Consider the following 18750-nt stretch of genomic DNA (forward strand, 5'->3'; position numbering starts at 1 on the left):
TTTTTTCATGAAAATATAGTCTCAACAGAGCAGTTGTCGCTATCAAACTCACTCTTCAGCAGGAATAATGGATATGGAAGATTACTACAGAGACAATTCTGTGTAACCCGTGGTGCTAACGAAGCTTCAGTAACCAATGTTTGCAACTCCTCAAACTCTGCTACTGAGTCGGCCAAAGTTCCGACAGCCTCTGAGGACCTGATGGTGAAGTACAAGTCCCAGTTGAAAATTAACCCGAGGCATGACTTCATGATGGTCTTTACTTGCAAGGTCTGTGAAACAAGATCTATGAAGATGGCGAGCCGAGAATCATATGAGAAAGGTGTTGTGGTGGTACGATGTGGAGGTTGTGATAATCTACATTTGATTGCAGACCGTCGTGGTTGGTTTGGGGAACCAGGAAGCGTGGAGGACTTTCTTGCTTCTCGTGGGGAAGAATTCAAGAGAGGATCAATGGATTCTCTTAACTTAACACCTGAAGATTTAGCTGGCGGAAACATGTCCACCGAATAGAGAGAGAGAGCTCTTGTTTGCTTTTTGCTAATTAAGTATTATGGAATGGACCTTCAAAATTATGTTCCAGTAGTATTATCTATTCTGGTAGTTCACTGTTTGGTATGTTCAAATGCAGAAGACGTTATCCTGTTATGTGTTTGGAATGTTTCATATAAATTGAGAGTTTCTATTGATTTTTAGGACACGAACAAAAATCTCAAGAAAGACAAAATGATTAAAANATGGCCTGTTATGGTATTGACTGTTTTAGCTGCGTGCAACTACAACTACTGTTAACTTTTATTGATCTTTCTCTGTTATTTTTTCATGAAAATATAGTCTCAACAGAGCAGTTGTCGCTATCAAACTCACTCTTCAGCAGGAATAATGGATATGGAAGATTACTACAGAGACAATTCTGTGTAACCCGTGGTGCTAACGAAGCTTCAGTAACCAATGTTTGCAACTCCTCAAACTCTGCTACTGAGTCGGCCAAAGTTCCGACAGCCTCTGAGGACCTGATGGTGAAGTACAAGTCCCAGTTGAAAATTAACCCGAGGCATGACTTCATGATGGTCTTTACTTGCAAGGTCTGTGAAACAAGATCTATGAAGATGGCGAGCCGAGAATCATATGAGAAAGGTGTTGTGGTGGTACGATGTGGAGGTTGTGATAATCTACATTTGATTGCAGACCGTCGTGGTTGGTTTGGGGAACCAGGAAGCGTGGAGGACTTTCTTGCTTCTCGTGGGGAAGAATTCAAGAGAGGATCAATGGATTCTCTTAACTTAACACCTGAAGATTTAGCTGGCGGAAACATGTCCACCGAATAGAGAGAGAGAGCTCTTGTTTGCTTTTTGCTAATTAAGTATTATGGAATGGACCTTCAAAATTATGTTCCAGTAGTATTATCTATTCTGGTAGTTCACTGTTTGGTATGTTCAAATGCAGAAGACGTTATCCTGTTATGTGTTTGGAATGTTTCATATAAATTGAGAGTTTCTATTGATTTTTAGGACACGAACAAAAATCTCAAGAAAGACAAAATGATTAAAAATCTCAGGGTTGATCAGTTTTAGGTGTTCAACTTCTCAATGATCTTTGCTAGAGCTGAATATGTGCCAATTGCTGAACATACTGCTCCTACTATCATAATTAAGATGCAGACCATCATCTACAAATACACCACAGGACGTTATTGCGATTTCAGTATGAAGAAATCTGATTTTTGGTTTGGCTACCAAAAAGTGAGCAGGCCATACCTGAGTAGGGGTTACTTTACTCCTTACGATGCTCAAGAAACAAGCAGGTGGTAATATCAGCGTCTGTGTCCAGAAAAATTGTCAGGCTTATATGAAATTGCAAAATATGGATTTGCTTAGCATAACCAGAAAAGGATGAAACAATATGTAACTTACAATGAGCATTGTCAAGAAAGATCCAATCAATGACATCACAAGGCCTGCAAATTTTTTGAGTGTCTCATATCACTATTAAACGAATCTATAATTGCAAAAGAAGTGAAACATATTTTCCTTACCGAAGAAGGGAATCGCAAGACCAACGAGCAAAGTAGAGAAGACTAATGCACTTCTAATGGCGATTGCGTTGAAACGTGACTTCCCATGGTTTGATGGTATTAACTCCTCAAGGCTCATAGCAACTGGAGATATTGTCAAAGCATATGTGCTTTCTTTCCGTTAAGGCCACATAATTTTTACAGTTTTAAGCATATAAGCTAATGAAAAAACTACAGAGGAAATAAGTGAAAAGTTTCTGAATATTTCTTGAGAAAGGATATTTGGTAAATGGATTAACTACCTGCAAAAAAGCATGAGAAATGTATTAGATGATCCATAAAGTCTAACCAGAAATAAGCAGAGGAAATATGAAAAGAAAAAACTTACTGTAGTCCATAAAGCAATCTTAGATGCAACCAAATCTTGAGGCATGTTAAGAGTAAATTGTGATTCTGTTAATTCTCCAAACATGCTATATCCCATAACAGCTACACCCGCATACATCAGAGTACAAATTCCAAAACTGCGAAAAAATACCAAATACAAAACTTCAAGAAACAATGTAAGACTTTTGTTACATATATAGAATTCTAATGTGTTATAAGATTACCATGTCAAGAGAACAGCAGGAAACTGAGAGGGTTTGGCCATAGAGGTATAAATATTAGGGAAAACACCATGTCCTGAGTAGCAGTAACCATATAGTCCTACAGAAACCGGTAATGTTGCAAGGTTTAAAGGAGTTCCTTTGCTGTGAATCCCAACATCATCAACCAAACCAATCCAAAACAAGCACAAAACCACCAACACTGATGCAATCACCCCTCCAACTGCAAGATTAAGTATAGAAATCATTATAAGGTTTGTACATCAAAAAATGAATCCTCAAAAGATAACTATTAAATTTGATGTTTTATACCTGAAATGTAACTTAGCATGCTGAGATCTCGAAGCCAAACGGTTGGGAGAACAGCTAGGGTGGTAAGCAGAGCAAATAGATGAGGTGCATCTAAATGGAACCCTCCAATACTTAGACTGGCATTTGGAAACATAGATGAAAGATTATCACTTTCCAAAATGATGTATTCAACACTCATAGCCTGCATGCACATAAAACATATATATCAAACTTTGTGCAACTAACTTTATATAAAAGAACATTCAGAATTCATCTAAGAAGACAAAGCAATTGTGGAATTTTCTGTCGTATTTGCAGTGTGGTTAATGATTTTTCAACTTATATAAAAAAAGAAAAGAAAAACCAAATGCTCCATCAATGAAACAAGAGAGAGGGAAACAAGATATATGGACCCTGGCCAAAGGTGTTGTCTAATGTCTACTCTACCATGTGGTCCCATGTTTTGACTAGAGATTCATTCTAGTTAAACAATAACAAATTTGTATTTTGTCTGTATTTATCAAATATAAAGCAAACTATTGGAGATATTGCAAGTTGTACTTACATATAGCTCCGGAAAGTATTATCTGCAACCAAAGCCAAAAAAAAAGAGGAAATTAGAAAGCATGACATTACTGATATCTAAAAATAATAAACCTGAAAAGTTTATTATGTAAATGATGAGTTTCATCAGCTACTTACTGAGACAAGGATGCGACCGAAGGAACCAAAAGCAGCATGGCCAATATCGGGATAGGTCTGGATGTCAGGGTGGCTGTCAAGGCAGTAACGCAGAAGCAAACCGGTGTAAAAACAGAGGATACCAAATGCAAAGAGAATGAAAAGTCCTAACCATCCTCCTTCCTTCACAGCATATGGTGTTGACAATATTCCAACCCCACATAAAACATTCACTCCTGCACACACATGTATGTCCTCACTCAGAGAATTTTAACTAATTAAGGTTTAGTGTCAGTGAGAACAGAGCAAACTAGTCAGATTGTTTTTTGTCCACCATTCACAAGTTTTGTTTGTATTGTCTGTAAGTAGTGGATCACTTTTTGAATCATCCCGGGCAAATGTTAATGTTAGATCTCTTATTTAATTAGTATATAACTACAAGTTATCACTTTAGAATAAAATAAAAATTTTAAAGCATAATTGAGTATAGTGATGAAACTCACCATTAAGAACAGCCTGTCCAAACGAGCTATCTTTGGCGATTGCCATTTCATGAGACACCATGGATGATGGTTTGGACGGAAGCAGGAAATGAGAGCTACGTTTATGCTTTGGTGCTTCCTCATCTACTAGCAGAGGTTTTGTAACAGTACAAGGTAATGTTTCTGGAGTATGTCTTCTTGTCATGGTGGAAGACAAGAAAGAGCTTCCTAATCTCGACATTGAAGAATTAGCCAGAAAACCCAAATTGGGTGATGGTAGACTTCCATACAGATTAATCGACTGCCTGAAACATTTAACATGAGTTTTCATAAAATTGGTGAAGATGACAAAATCAAAAGTGTAACAAATTTAAAGAATAATAATATGTATATACCTATAACTCTTTGGCCATGCGGTTGAGTATGGGCTAGCTTTAGAGTGATGATCATGATGCTTTTGATTGTAAGCGTCATGAGAAGAATCAGAAAGACTTCCATCATCGTCTTCATGGTCAGACAAGTTCTTTCTCTCGTCGTCTCCTTCTTCGCTCTCAAGGTAGAGGCTCTGATCAGAAGTTGAGTGATTCATTCTCACACAATCCTTATCCAATTTATGGATGCTATTAAGGTTTCAGAGAATCTTTAATTAAATTACACACAAGAAACAAACAAAACAAAAAAATGGATTCACAAAGTAGGAGTCTAAGGGAGTGAAAGGACAAAACGAAAAACTTTGTCGAGGACAACTAGAGGAGTAAAGAGCCGTTGAAACGTGAGTCATTCATATATATCAAGAGTTTAACCATGGTTAGGTCAAGTTTGTAACTACTATATAGTACAATATCTAAAATCGACGCATTATCCTTTTATGAGTATGAGAAATAATGATATATTAAGAAAAAATAAATTCTTATATCATTCTAAATATTAATAGTTCAAAGTGGTAATAAATATTTTTTTTTTCAACATTTCCTTCCAATTAACTTGTTTCTTGTAATAATCAATAATAAATAAGTTGGCTAGGCTATTATTTTTATTTTTAACAATAAAGTTTATTTCTTTGTCACTAGAGATAATTAATTATATTAAGAATTATATAATTAATAAGAGATATACATACACACAAATTAGTAGTAAAGCTTCATAAACTTTAAATACACACAAATAATTATATCAACCGTCTCCTTCATTTTAATACAATGCTTCTTATATATATATATATATATAAGACTCAGATATTCGTATTTTAGGTATGCAATGTTTTTTTATTAGAACAACATTAAAAAAAAAAAAAAAACCTTATTGGCGAGGGTAGAACCACGTCCACATGGGTGTGTGGATCTGTTTTTGTGAAAATTTGGAAGTTTGTTATGGTAGAATGGCACCAGAACTCAAGAACATGTCCATATTTGATGAAAAACAGAAAAAAGAACATGCCCACATTTAATCTCTTTTTATTCGCCGCTTCCAGCTATATAAAAATATCTTACATCCTCACATGCTGATTTTGTTCATTATAGTTGTTTTCAATTATTTTGCCAAGTAGATGTATCACGTAACTGGTTGTTTTGGGATTACTTCACACTTGTGCATTATGATCTATATATGATGGGTCATGTTTATCTGTGTAATAGGCGATAAGCTTGACATATGCAAACACGGAACACCGATCCCGAAACTTTTATTAGTATGATTATATGAAGTTGTATTGTAGTGTCTGATTGATTAGTCGTTACTAGATCTTAGAAATGTTTAACATCAATAAACCAAAAAAAAAAAAAATGTTTTGAGATTTGATTCGTGATAAAGTATCACTTTAATAATAGTAATAAAAAAAGTAAACAAAAAAAGGCCGCATGATCTTATTCCTAATGGTTTGTTTGTTGCTCGGGACATGATATTTACACTTTTACAACAAAACAAAAGGATAATAAGCAAACCAATTTTTTTCAACAACATGCTATAACAATGATTTTCAAAAATACCCTTTTTTCTAAGTCATTTTTTTAAAATAGTCTTTCATGTTTGTCATTTTCAAAAATACCCCTTTTCTATGAATAAAATAACTAAATTCTAAATACTAAACTCCAAATACTAAACCCTAACTCCTCAAAACTATATACTAAATGTACAATGAGAACCCAAACCTAAAAATAAAAATTCTAAAAATTAATTTAACACATTAAAATTATCTAAAAGAGAGTAAAAATGAAAATGTTAAAAAAAAGATGATATTTTTGAAACAGGGTATCCCAAAAAGAATATTTTTAATAAATTCTCTATTATTATACATGTTACTAGATTATGACCGTGAAATTTTTATATATTCTATTTTGATTTACAGTGTCATTTATCTAAGTTTTAAAATTTGAAATAATTCCTTTGTTTTATTATCATGATTTAATTTTTTTAAAAAATTATATAACTTGTTTCTATGTTGTATTTCCAAAATAAATGTGTTTAATTTATATATATTCACTTTTAAATTTAGATTTATTTTTGAAATGTACTGATTTTATTGGAGTTTATTTAATAACTTTTAAGATTGCATATTCTAATCCTAATTAAATTATTTTATTCGACATATCTTATATTAGTATTGTTAAAAATAGTAAAATAAGGGTTTAACTCGTGTTTTAAGTATTAGATTAATGATACTTTAATTTATAGTAATATCGATTCAAATCCGTTCCATCATACAAACCGTCATGCAATATAACCCATCTGTATTATTTTAAACTTTTAATATGTTTAAATATTCATAATTTTAGAAACACTATTAATTTTAGATATATCAATTTTTAGTTCTACTATATAGGGTTGAATTAAAACAAAAATCAACTTTATAAACCAAACTAATCATATAAAAATTTTAAATTTGGATTCTTCTTAGTGAAGCTTCCGGCTTATTCGGATTTAGATTTATTTTGATTTTATATATAATAAGACTTTGAATTATTATCTAAACATTTTAGCCAATGTGACTTGGTCAACACACCATTTATATTAATAGAGTTATATATGTCCGTTTTTTAAAATTTGAGTCATAGTATATGCAAAAAAAATTGTTTTTTTTTAATAAATTCATGTATTAAATGATGATTCAAAATATAAAAAATAAAAGCAAACAAAGATAAATGGAGAATCAAATTTAAAATTTAAAAAAATATTGCCTTTAATTGTTTTTTTTTATAATTTTAAATAGAATCATGAATTAAATACATTAGTGAATATTTTGAATAACAAATTAGTGGCTTTAACATCAAATATGATGGCATGACTGTAAATAAATCTAACTCCGAGATTTATTTTATAAAACTGCTACAGTTATATCTGTATAATTGTTTTTTTTACTATTGTCTATATAAGTCGGCATTACAAAGATGATAGTTCTTCCATCTTATAAATCTTTTTAATTTATCATCCAAAACCGGGGTTACTATGTTCGATCTCCATTCACACGAACATAGTGCATTTAACAAGTATACTTAGGCTTCAATTGGTGACCACATTTTAGGAAAAGAATGAGGAAAAATGTGATATTTCTCTTTATTCCACAATTTTTTTACTATTTGATAGTAAAATTTTTTCCTTTACATTCCTCTGCATTCTTAAAGAAATAAGGAATAATAGAACAAAAGTGTTCCTCCCCAAAATTGATGAGGCACAAATGGAACAGAAAAAAAAACAAATATTAAAATTCGTTTTTTTATTTTAAAATAAATAAAAAATAAGTTTATTAATAATATTCAATTTTTTAATATTATAATTTTATATTTTCATAATGTAATAACAGAAAAAAATAATTTTGATATGAATTTCATGTTAAACTAATCTTAAGGCTATTTGAAAACCATATATGAATAGTAAAATAAATTTAGGAGACTCATGTTTATATCATAAATAAAAACTAAAAATATTTTAAATTACCTTTAAAATTGAATTGTAGGTTAATATTAAATATTAATATTTAATATGACATATCTAAAATTTAATTTACAATTAAAAAAAAAACAAATGTAAAATTCATTGTATATACATTAGAAGTAGTATTAATATTATCATTGAATTTGATTTATTTAATATTTAACTTATATAATAATAACAATCTGAATAAATGCGACCAACAATTGCGTTCTTTCAAGCGCACCTTCTAGATATTTCTGAAAAGTCGTGATGGATCATTAAAACGGTTATTTATGAAAAATTACAACTGTTCACTGTAAAGTTGTGTTGATTGGAACATTCGTATCTTTTGAAATCTATATATATTTGTCTGTTTGAACTGTTTTCATTTTTTTTGTCATGACACAAAACTATATAATAATAACAATCCGAATAAATGCGACCAACAGTTGCGTTTTTTCAATCGTACCTTTTGGATATTTTCTGAAAAGTCGTGATGGATCATTGAAACGGTTATTTATGAAAAGTTACAACTGTTCACTTTAAAGTTGTGTTGATTAGAACATTCATATCTTTTGAAATATATATATATTTGTTTGTTTGAACTGTTTTCATTTTTTTGATATGACACAAAATCAACTAAAATTTCAATCTCAACGGATTATACATTTTTCTAAATTATTTTCTAGCATTCATTCTTTTAAAAGTCAAGAAATTCCTCTAATTGTTGATTTAACAAAAGATTTTTGGAATGATGAATCTAATTTAAATCTTTTAGTTAATTTTAAATATAAAAGTTTAATGAAAATACCTAGAGTGTTTTTCCAAGAATCTGATGGATTACATAGTGAGTTTTTGGATTTGACTTTTCAATATGGTAATAATCCGAATAAATGCCACCAAAAGTTGTGTTTTTCAATCGTACCTTTTGGATAATCTTCCAAAAAATCTGTAGAAAATTTAAATTATGTGTTTAACAAAAAGTTGCATTTGTTCATTGTAACGGTTTTTTTGTAAAGTTGCAACTGCTCATTGTAGAGCTTTGTCTATTCGAATATTCATATATTTTGAAATCTATATATTTGTCTGTTTGAACTGTTTTCATTTTTTTACCATGACACCAAATAATATAAAATTTCAATCTCAACGATTTTTACACCTCTCTAAATTATTCTCTAGCATTCATTCTTTTAAAAGTAAAGAGATTCCTCCAATTCTTGATTTAACAAAAGATTATTGGAATGATGAATCGAATTTACAACTTTTAGTTAATTTTATACCTAGAGTCTTTTTCGAAGAGTTAAATGGATTATATAATAAGCTTTTGGATTTGACTTTTGAATATGGTAATAAAGATGTCTTCTATTTAAAAGCAGTTTATATGAGTTTGTAGGAATAATCAAGTGCACAATTTTTCGTAGTATATTTTCGTAAAAAAAATGTTTTTATTTGTTTTTTAAAATTCAAATGGTTGTATCTGTTCATTGTAGAGTTGTGTCTTTTCACTATATTTAATTTATCTTTTTTCATCACAATTTTTCGTTTTAATAGGTGTATCTATTTAAATAGTCATGTTTTTTTAACTCTCTTTATATTTGTCTCTTCATCACTAACTAACAAGTTCGTTGAAACAATTTTTCCATTTTATGTTGAGTCTAGATAATTGAATATATTCTAACTAAAATTTTAGAAATGATTATAGTAATAGAGAAATTTTATACAATTTAATATTGAATTTACAGTTGTGTCTATTTATCTTAACTTTCCGTTAATTTTTTTTAATATTTAAAAATAATAATAACAATCTGAATAAATAAGAACAACAGTTGAAACTTTTCGTAGTACTTTTTTGTAAAAAAGTTGGTTTTATTTGTTCTTTTTAAAATACTCAAACAGTTGTATTTGTTCATTGTAGAGTTGTGTCTTTTCACTATATTTTATCCATATTTTTTCATCACAATTTTTTGTTCTAATAGGTGTGTCTATTTAAATAGTCATATATTTTGAACTCTTTATATATTTGTCTCTTCATCAATAACTAACAAATCATTGTTGTTGAAACAATTTTTTCATTTTATGTTAAATCTAAATAATTTGAATATTAATATCTAATATTCAATTTTATTCTATAATCTAACAAAAAATTTAGAAATGATTATAGTAATATAAAAAATTAATAAAACTTAATATAGAATTTACAGTTATGTCTATTTATCATCACTTTTCGTTAAAAATTATTTTAATATTGAAAATTTATTTTATTTTGTTCTTAAAAGTTGTGTATTTTATTTTTATTTTTCCATTGATACTGTTTCACTCTTTATTAAATATATTTATAATTATAATTATTTAATAGAAAATTACATTACTCGTTATAACCATTAGTTCAATATTCTCAGTAAGGATCACTTCGTCATAATGATCTTTTTTGTTGTAGCTCTTTACCATAATTCTTCATAAAAATATCTTATATTTATAATACTTTAAACAATAGGTTTTGCAAAGTTGCATTTATTCTACATAATATTTTTTGTTATAAGTTTTCATTTTGATGATTGTGTTTTTAGTAACAGTTTTTGTATTAAAACTATTCTATTACATTCAAATAATTTAATAATGTATATTTTTAAATTTTAAATTCAAATAATTTTATAAGGTATATTTTTAAATTTTAAATTTAAATTATTTTTTTTCTAAAATACTTCTTTCTCGCAGAAAGTCTGAGTCCTAGTATATTTAAAAAGATATTTTTATTGTTTGGTTACCATTTACTATTTAATTCATTTTTTACAGATTTTTTTTTAATTCCTTAAAAATTGTTTATTCTATTCGAGATTGTTCATTTTGTTTTTATAATAGTTACCAGTACGAAAAATAGTACAAGTTAACCTATCTTTTGCCGAATACACACATAGTGAACCTAAGAAGTATAATTATTAATAATAATAAAAACGAGACTTGACAAATAAGCACATCGTAGCTAGAGGTAGAACAAACCATTCAACATACCGTAGGCCTCAGAAAATAACCAACACCAAGGGACTTCTTCTTCTTCTTCTTCATGTTCATGTTCTTCTTCATCTTCTTGTTCCTCGTGATCTTGTTCTTCTTCTTGTTCACGCCTTCCGTTTCTTGTACTTTCCCTACAATGTTGGAATCATCGCCACCATGGTAGGAAGCATCCTCCTGACGAGAAAACCGAACATTGTAAGGCAAAAAGTCCAACATCCTCCGTTTATGAGCCCTACTAGAGAGATACGTGGAGAATTTTTCAAAGTCTTCCTCAACATCGCCAGGGCAGCAATCTGAGCAAACACAACCGGCATATTCACCCTTTTCACTGCGCTTGCGCTTATCCTCCTCATCAAGAAACACTGTCGGAAGAAAGCTTTCAACGGAATCATATTGAAGTAGGTTGGATTTCCCCTCCATACTTAGGAACAGAAAACTACTCTCGATTTTTTCCCCATCACATATGACCATAAAATTAGCTGGAGATGGATTGTCAAGAGCATACTCAGTAAGCCAAATCGCAATGGTATTGCAACCGGAGTTGCTCTCAAGAGAGATTCCACCGTAAAAGAGTCCTCTCAAGATGTCATGAGGGACGTCTGTTAGTGCTCCCACGGCAGTGATCTTGACAGTACCAGAGTAGCCACTTCTCTCCAAAAAGTCTTTAATACTCGGACCGACCAGACGAGGATCAAAGGAAGGGGGTAACGGACACGTGATGATGTCCCAAAAGACATAAGTTACAGCCTTTCTTGCTTTTCTCATCACACTCACTTATAGGCAACGGGTCCAACAACTGGGATCGATGTTGAGCACTAGAGATATGCGTGGCGAAATTATCAAAGCCTTTGTAAGCAAGAGCAGGGTAGCAAAGTGAGCAAAACCAGTAGGAAGATTCCCCAGTTTCACTGCTGCACGTATACTCCTCAAGTGCCCCCCCCTGACTCTGCCGGAAGAAAGCTTTGAAGAGAAGCATATGGAAACGGCGGAAGAAGGTTGTCACAATTTTAGGTATCGATCATAAACCTCGTGGATTCTTGCAACGGATATGACCATAAAATTAGCTGGAACTTCATGGGTGTGGATGAACTCAAAAAGGAGACGCACAATGTCTGAGGAAAAACCGTAGGGGAGATTGGTGAGAGTGATTCCACAGGAAGAGAGTGCCCTCAGGATGTCAACAGGGACGTCTGTTAACAGGCCAGCGGCAATGATGAAGCAAGGACCAAAGTATCCTTCCTCCACCAAAAACCGTTTAATGCACGGAGCAACCAGAGGAACATCAGAGCAACAGGGAACAGGATACGTATTGATGTCCCAAAAGACAAATGTTACAGCCTCCTGCTTTGCCACCCTTGGTCCTGAATACAGAGGACACCAGTCCCACGTCATGAAAGGATCCCGTCGAGAACCAGCTGGGGGAGCGAAGTCTACATCATCACCGTTATCAAGTGTGATCCGTTTTTGAAGTAACTCTTCATGTTCTTCACCACGGAGATGCGTGAAGAGATCCTCAAAGACATGGCTAGGAGGATCACGCTGGCAGACAAGGCAATCCCACAAGGCAGATTCAACTGTTTCCTCATCAGGTGCCCCTGAATCTTGCTCAAGAAGGCTTTGAAGAGACTCATAGGGACATGGCTCAAGAAGGTGGTGTCCCGTATAACCTAGGTAGTCAGAAACACCAGTGAAGATATTCGGATCGGATATGACCATTATATTAGCTTCAGAAGGTGGATTATTCTCGGCAAACGCACAAACAACCCCGCTAGTGTCTGAAGAACCTGAACCGTAGGGGACGTTAATGAGAGAGATTCCACTGGAAAAGACACTTCTAAGGACGCGAGCGGGGACGTCTGCTAGTACGCCAACAGCAGTGATGGTGACAAGATGAGAGTAACCACGATTCTCGAAATACTGTTTAATACACGGACGGACCCGACTAGGATCAAAGCCAGAGGGAACCGGACACAGATTGATGTCCCAAAACACCGATGTTACAGCCCTAGCCTGCTCCCGCGTAGGATATTTCGTCGTATCTTAAGAAAACCTAAAACGAGAAAATCCAAAATTGGGAAAGCAAATTGCAGTAAGGTCTTTTTTTAATCTAGAAACAGCAGATACGCTTCAGAGAGAGAGAGAGGAACACGGACGTAATCGTTCCGAAAGGTTGGATCTCGATATCGAATAGGGTTCCATAATTGAAGCGAACAAAAAAATATCAACGCCCGCATATAATATATAGGGGAGGCTGGAAACGGTTTATAATGGGCTTCATATTAATAATGGGCCTACAGTTTGTCTATTTTCTACTCAAATTTAATTTTCTATTTTAATGGTAATTTTAAAAAAAAAAAGTTAATTGNCCCCCCCCCATATGCGAAAAAACTTGAATTTCTCGAAAATAGTTTTAGAAATGAGTTTTGATTGGGTCATGTAGTTTGTCTTTGTCAACCAGCTATTTACTAAAGGATGGGTTTGTGTTTGAATTCATTATTTTTGGTTATGTTTGGAGTTTCATTTATAAGTATTAGTGCATGCTTTATAAATTATCACCTAAATATATATACTTTTTTTGGTCAACTAAGGCTTTGAATGGTTGTACAGTATGGTGTAAACCGGACAATACATACCAATATTTTGGTATGGAAAACATTGGACTGTGGTATGCATACCCTAATTAATGTGTAAACGGCATAGAAAACAAAACGATTACATTTTCCACAATGACTGTCATTCATCTCATCATCTTGAAACTCTTTGCAGATAACGACTCTCTCTACGAAATTTGGGCTCAAACATCATTTACTATACCACATAAATAGAATATTCCATTATATATAGCATCATGATGCATCAAGTCTTTGGTAAGCTCTGCTTTTTCCAAGTAGTAAAGAATAGTTTGGTTAAGATTTGGTTACATCATTCTTTGGTCTTTTAATCTTTGTAACAAAAAATTTACAGACCAAAAACAAACGAAATTTGATTTGGTTAAGAAGTTTTAATCATTCGGATACAAATTTTGATACAGTTTTTTTTCATAGGATTCTCGAGCAAAATAACTTATAAGCATAGAGTCATCAATAGTTTGTAAGAGAAACATTTGGGACTCGTGGCAAGGACAACTCACTCATGTAACCGGTACATTAGACATGAGATTACAATATTTGACGTGTCATCATCATCCACATGTTGTTCACTTATTGGTTCCATAATCCAGATGTTTTTCTCTTATTGGTTTAGATGGTTAGATCTCACAGATTATGTAGTTGTAGTAAACAGAGAGAAGATCTAATAGCATGAGTTTAATAATTTAACACTTGTCAACTTTAGATCAGCCTTTAGGATCTAATTTAGGTGTACAATTAGATTCTCCCTCTCTTCCCATGTTTTGATCTGCAGTTCTATTATCCACGTCGGACAAATTTTTTTTTCTTTCAATTATATCTATATATTTTTTCTTATTATTACACAATATATATAAATATTTCGTAATTATGTATTTATTAACCATTAGATAATCGTAGACACTTATACAAAATCTAAATTTTAATGTTTTGTTAGCAAGTATAATTGCACTAAACCATTTCTAGCTACTTTCAGATTTTTCTTTGTTAGTATAAACCTTTTTATTGTCAACTATTATTGTAATAGTTTGATTATGCCTTTTTTTCTTCATATTTCTTTTTAAAAATCGTAGGTTGAAATAAATCGAATAGTAACGTGGAATTGTGACTTGGAAAAATCAAAGTTTGGAGAAGGTTTGGAGTAAAGAGAAGCACGAGCATTATCAAAAAAGTGTTCGAAGTTTCTATTTCGACGCCGACCACGCAAGAATACACATACGTAACTTGGTCAATACAAAGATCACAAGCAATTGCACACACACACACACACACACACACACACACATATATATATATAGTCATATAGAGCCATAATATATAAATCTTCCCCATCAAGAACACAAGAAACTATAGCGCAAAGGTTGATAGCTAAACTCAGTTAGTAAATGCCGAGCTACATTTCCTTCGTTGTGTTGCTCTATATGTCTCTTTTCATTTTTTCTCCTCGGACAAACTTTGTATGTGCATCGAGGCCTTTATTAGAACTCAAGAATCCAGGGCACACGAGCACGAATACCATTTACACAAGCGGTGGTGAACAAGACGCATTTCGCGGTGGATCCGTGAACGATTGTTTGCCAAAAGGATTTCACTTTAATTCAGCTCCTAGCCGCTACATTAACAGTCATCCTTTAGGTTCAACACTTTGTTCTACAACAGAGAAAGCCATTCCTGAGCCTTGAAGTAACGAATCCCCTACAATATCTCATGAATTTGATATGCTTGTATGTATAACTTTCACCCTTGATCTTTTTCAAATATATATATATATATATATATATTTCTCTCTATGCTTGGGTTATTTCTTGAATAAAACCCATGTATGCATGTATTCTTTAATTAATTGTGTTTGTACTCTCGTGTATAATATTTAGCAATGTTAAATAATATATGAAAGAAAAAAAAGAAAAAAGTAAATTTATAGATAAAGTTGTTGTTTAGAATTTATCAACACAATTTGTTTTTTCTTAGCTCTCACAACTTTTGTCCAAAAAAAAGCTCTCACAAGAAAACGTTTTATGTTGTGCTCTCAATTGCAATCGATAAATATGAGATGCTCGAAGAGTTTCCGAGCAAACAGTCATATTATATACTAATAAATACCAATAATGACAATAACTAAACAATCAGTTTTCTTTTTGTTGGTACCGTAACTACTAACTAAATAATTGTCTTCCAATAATTATACTGGTTTCTGAAGCTTTGACCAATTTCCAAATTATTTTAGAACAATTACAGTAAAACTGTAATTATTTTAATGATTAATTATTTATTAGGTTTTCACTTTTCAGTTTTCACTAATCACTATTTACGTACTGTAATTGATGAGTTTTTTTTTCTTGATATATATTTTTGTTTGTTCTCTCTAAATAAATGACGTAAATAATTTTGTTCACAAATTATTACTGTGTGGAAAATGCAAAAATCCATGTATCTGAAAAAAAAAAAAAACATCCATGATCTATAAAATAATTTGGAAATTGGTTCCCTAAAAAGAGCCTTTTAATAAAGAAAAAGAAAAAAAGAAACTCGATAAACGTTGGTAGGAGTCAAGCTGCACGATAAAAAAAAAATCGATTCAAAAGTTTTAATTTGAAGATTCTTTCTTCTTCGTCGTCGTCGTCGTCTTCAACTCGCCACCAACGGCGACCAAAACTTGGAAACGATCATCTCTCAGCTGTAATTTCCTTAATTATCTATTTAGGGGTCAATTATGGGATGTGCTGCTTCTCTTCCAGGCAAGTTTTTTTTTTTTTTTTTTGTTCTCTCTGTATTTTGTTGATTTTTTTATTTCTTTCCCGATTTTGGAATCAAAATTGAGAATTTTTAGAGACCCTCGAGTAATATCATCACCAATTTTCATAATCTGGGGTTGAATTAGAGAAGCTTCCCGAAAAATTGGGGATTTTGATTATTGGGTGTTAGGGTTTGCGAATCGTCTTAATTGGAGATTATTGTGTTTTGTGTGAGTAGCAGAGAGGAACTCTGGAACGTTAAGTGGTCTTAACAATTCTGAGAATGCTGTTTCAGCTGATGCCACAAATCTACGTGTTAAGGTGCCATTATTGTTTTTTGCTCTCATTTTTTATTAAGAGATGTTGTGACTGCTTTTGTTGCTTGACTGATTCATGAGATCTCAAGAGACAACAAACCCACTTACTGTTGGATTCACTTGAATGCAGTTAGTTCTATTAGGTGATTCTGGGGTCGGTAAAAGCTGTATTGTCCTTCGATTTGTACGAGGTCAGTTTGATGCTACATCTAAGGTAAGTAAAAAAACCTTGTTATCTAATTGTCTTTTATTGACCTATCTCAACACTTGTTTTTAGAACTCTGTGGTCTGATATGTGGCATGTGAATGGGTATAAACAGTATTCTTATCTGCTTTGAATCTTAAAACTACTAGTTATGTATTATCAGGTAACTGTTGGAGCCTCGTTCTTGTCCCAAACAATAGCCTTGCAAGACTCTACCACAGTGAAGTTTGAAATATGGGATACAGCTGGGCAGGAAAGGTGTTACATCCTTTGCGCAGATTTTTTTGTGTGTGCTTAGTTTGTTATATAAACGCTTTGCCTGCTTGCTAGGACTAATCTGTATTCACTTCATTTTATAGGTATTCTGCTCTTGCACCACTATACTATCGTGGAGCTGGAGTTGCTGTTATTGTATATGATATAACCAGCCCTGAATCATTCAAGAAAGCACAGTATTGGGTTAAGGTATGTTTTCATTTTCAAAGGGTTCCATTTCCTTTATGTTCTTAGGATTCATGCAATCGCTTCTGAGCTGAAAATTTTTGAACCATAGGAAGAGTGAAAATTGAAATGACTGTAACATTGATTTGCCCAAATTCCTCCAACTTGGCAGCTATCTTGTTGCTGATATAGTCGAGTGACTTGCCATCCTTTATGACAGCCACTCAGAGGAAACGATATATCCAAACATAAGCCAGCTTTTTTTACTCAGACATAGAATATACTAGGATACCGTACTGTGATTGTTGAGCAACTTGTCGACTTCTCTGACCTTTCTGACCTATTAATGTGCACCCTGGCTCAATACCATGAAACCATTTGGTACAACTCCGTGTAGGAAGGATATTAACATTTTGTTTCTCTAGTGCTGTTGTTTACCCCCTGCCCTTAAATCTGATAGGAATTGCAAAAGCATGGAAGCCCAGATATTGTTATGGCTTTGGTTGGTAACAAAGCTGATCTACATGAAAAAAGAGAAGTACCAACTGAGGTGAGTATGCATAAAAAATTTCATCTAGATTCAGTAGACCATTTTGTTGTCACTTGCTTCTTCAGCGCAAATCACATTTTCTCTGAAAACAGGATGGGATGGAGCTTGCAGAGAAGAACAGCATGTTCTTTATTGAGACGTCAGCCAAGACAGCAGATAACATAAATGAACTGTTTGAGGTAAGCATATCTTTATTGCCTCTGGATTATGATCTATGGTCTTGTCATATGCATTTACTGAGCTTTTGTCATCCGTTACCTTGGATATGGAGAATGAAAATGTGATAGGCAGTGAGATCTTTGGTTACTGATTGTGTTATCTTATTATTTTCTAGCAACTTCCAGGATTCCATTTAGTAACTTGTTGAAAACGAGCGTTATAAAAGTTATTTTGACATGGTTTTTGGTGTATATGGATCTAACTTGTTGGGAGTGTACATGTCTGATAGGAAATTGGCAAAAGGCTACCTCGTCCTACTCCTTCGTCATGATTGGAGTGTTGCTGAATCATCTCATCTTCAGGGAAAGCAAAGAAAACCTGTTTCCGTACTACTAATCTTTTCATACTTTAAATGTAATGTTCAACAACAATAATTCTCTATATGTGTGTTGTATAATGTGAAGATTTGATGTTGAATGGAACTGGGGAATATATTGCGAACCTCAAAAGTGAAAACCCAAGTTAAATTAAGCAATGAATCATCAGTACATATATGAGTAGGGTTCATGTGATTCCATCAGAAGTAGAGAAGAGTAAAGCTTACTTCGAAGTTCAAATGATCAATGCATGCATTGTTGGCAAATTTAGTAACAGGTAGATTCAAAGATCATAGCACATGAGAGAGAGATGATTCCATAATTTAGGTTTTGACTTTTATACTC

The 18750-nt window shown here is 32.6% G+C and overlaps 3 protein-coding genes and 1 pseudogene across 4 annotated transcripts; 3 read left to right on the forward strand and 1 right to left on the reverse strand.

Moving 5' to 3' along the window:
• LOC109132693 (uncharacterized protein C24H6.02c-like) lies at window positions 20-691 on the forward strand (the record flags this gene model as incomplete). Its single annotated transcript, XM_019244795.1, is given in 1 exon segment — window positions 20-691. A coding segment is annotated over 1 exon segment (494 nt), but the record flags the coding sequence as incomplete, so codon positions are not given.
• LOC104781351 (uncharacterized protein C24H6.02c-like) lies at window positions 835-1502 on the forward strand (the record flags this gene model as incomplete). The annotated part of the gene is given in 1 exon segment (XM_010506007.1): window positions 835-1502. A coding segment is annotated over 1 exon segment (494 nt), but the record flags the coding sequence as incomplete, so codon positions are not given.
• LOC104781350 lies at window positions 1554-4838 on the reverse strand (annotated as a pseudogene).
• Window positions 16154-18580, forward strand: LOC104781352 (ras-related protein RABF1). 2 transcript variants are annotated; one of them, XM_010506008.2, is made up of 8 exons: window positions 16154-16359; window positions 16595-16677; window positions 16804-16887; window positions 17042-17136; window positions 17238-17343; window positions 17780-17869; window positions 17962-18048; window positions 18318-18580. In XM_010506008.2, exons 1-8 carry the CDS (start codon window positions 16335-16337, stop codon window positions 18357-18359), a joined length of 612 nt encoding a protein of 203 aa, XP_010504310.1. In that variant the 5' UTR covers window positions 16154-16334; the 3' UTR covers window positions 18360-18580. The 2 variants fall into 2 exon arrangements, with proteins under 2 accessions (XP_010504310.1, XP_010504311.1); XM_010506009.1 differs by having other exon boundaries at window positions 16598-16677.

This window comes from Camelina sativa, chromosome 4 (genome assembly GCF_000633955.1).
Source record: "Camelina sativa cultivar DH55 chromosome 4, Cs, whole genome shotgun sequence".
NCBI classification, from domain to species: Eukaryota; Viridiplantae; Streptophyta; class Magnoliopsida; order Brassicales; family Brassicaceae; genus Camelina; species Camelina sativa.

Coding starts and splice junctions, on each gene's coding strand:
- LOC104781352 (XM_010506008.2), top strand. CDS start 16,335: ATGGGATGTGCTGCTTCTCTTCCAG. Junction 16,360..16,594: donor ATGTGCTGCTTCTCTTCCAG/GCAAGTTTTTTT, acceptor TTGTGTGAGTAG/CAGAGAGGAACTCTGGAACG. Junction 18,049..18,317: donor ACATAAATGAACTGTTTGAG/GTAAGCATATCT, acceptor CATGTCTGATAG/GAAATTGGCAAAAGGCTACC.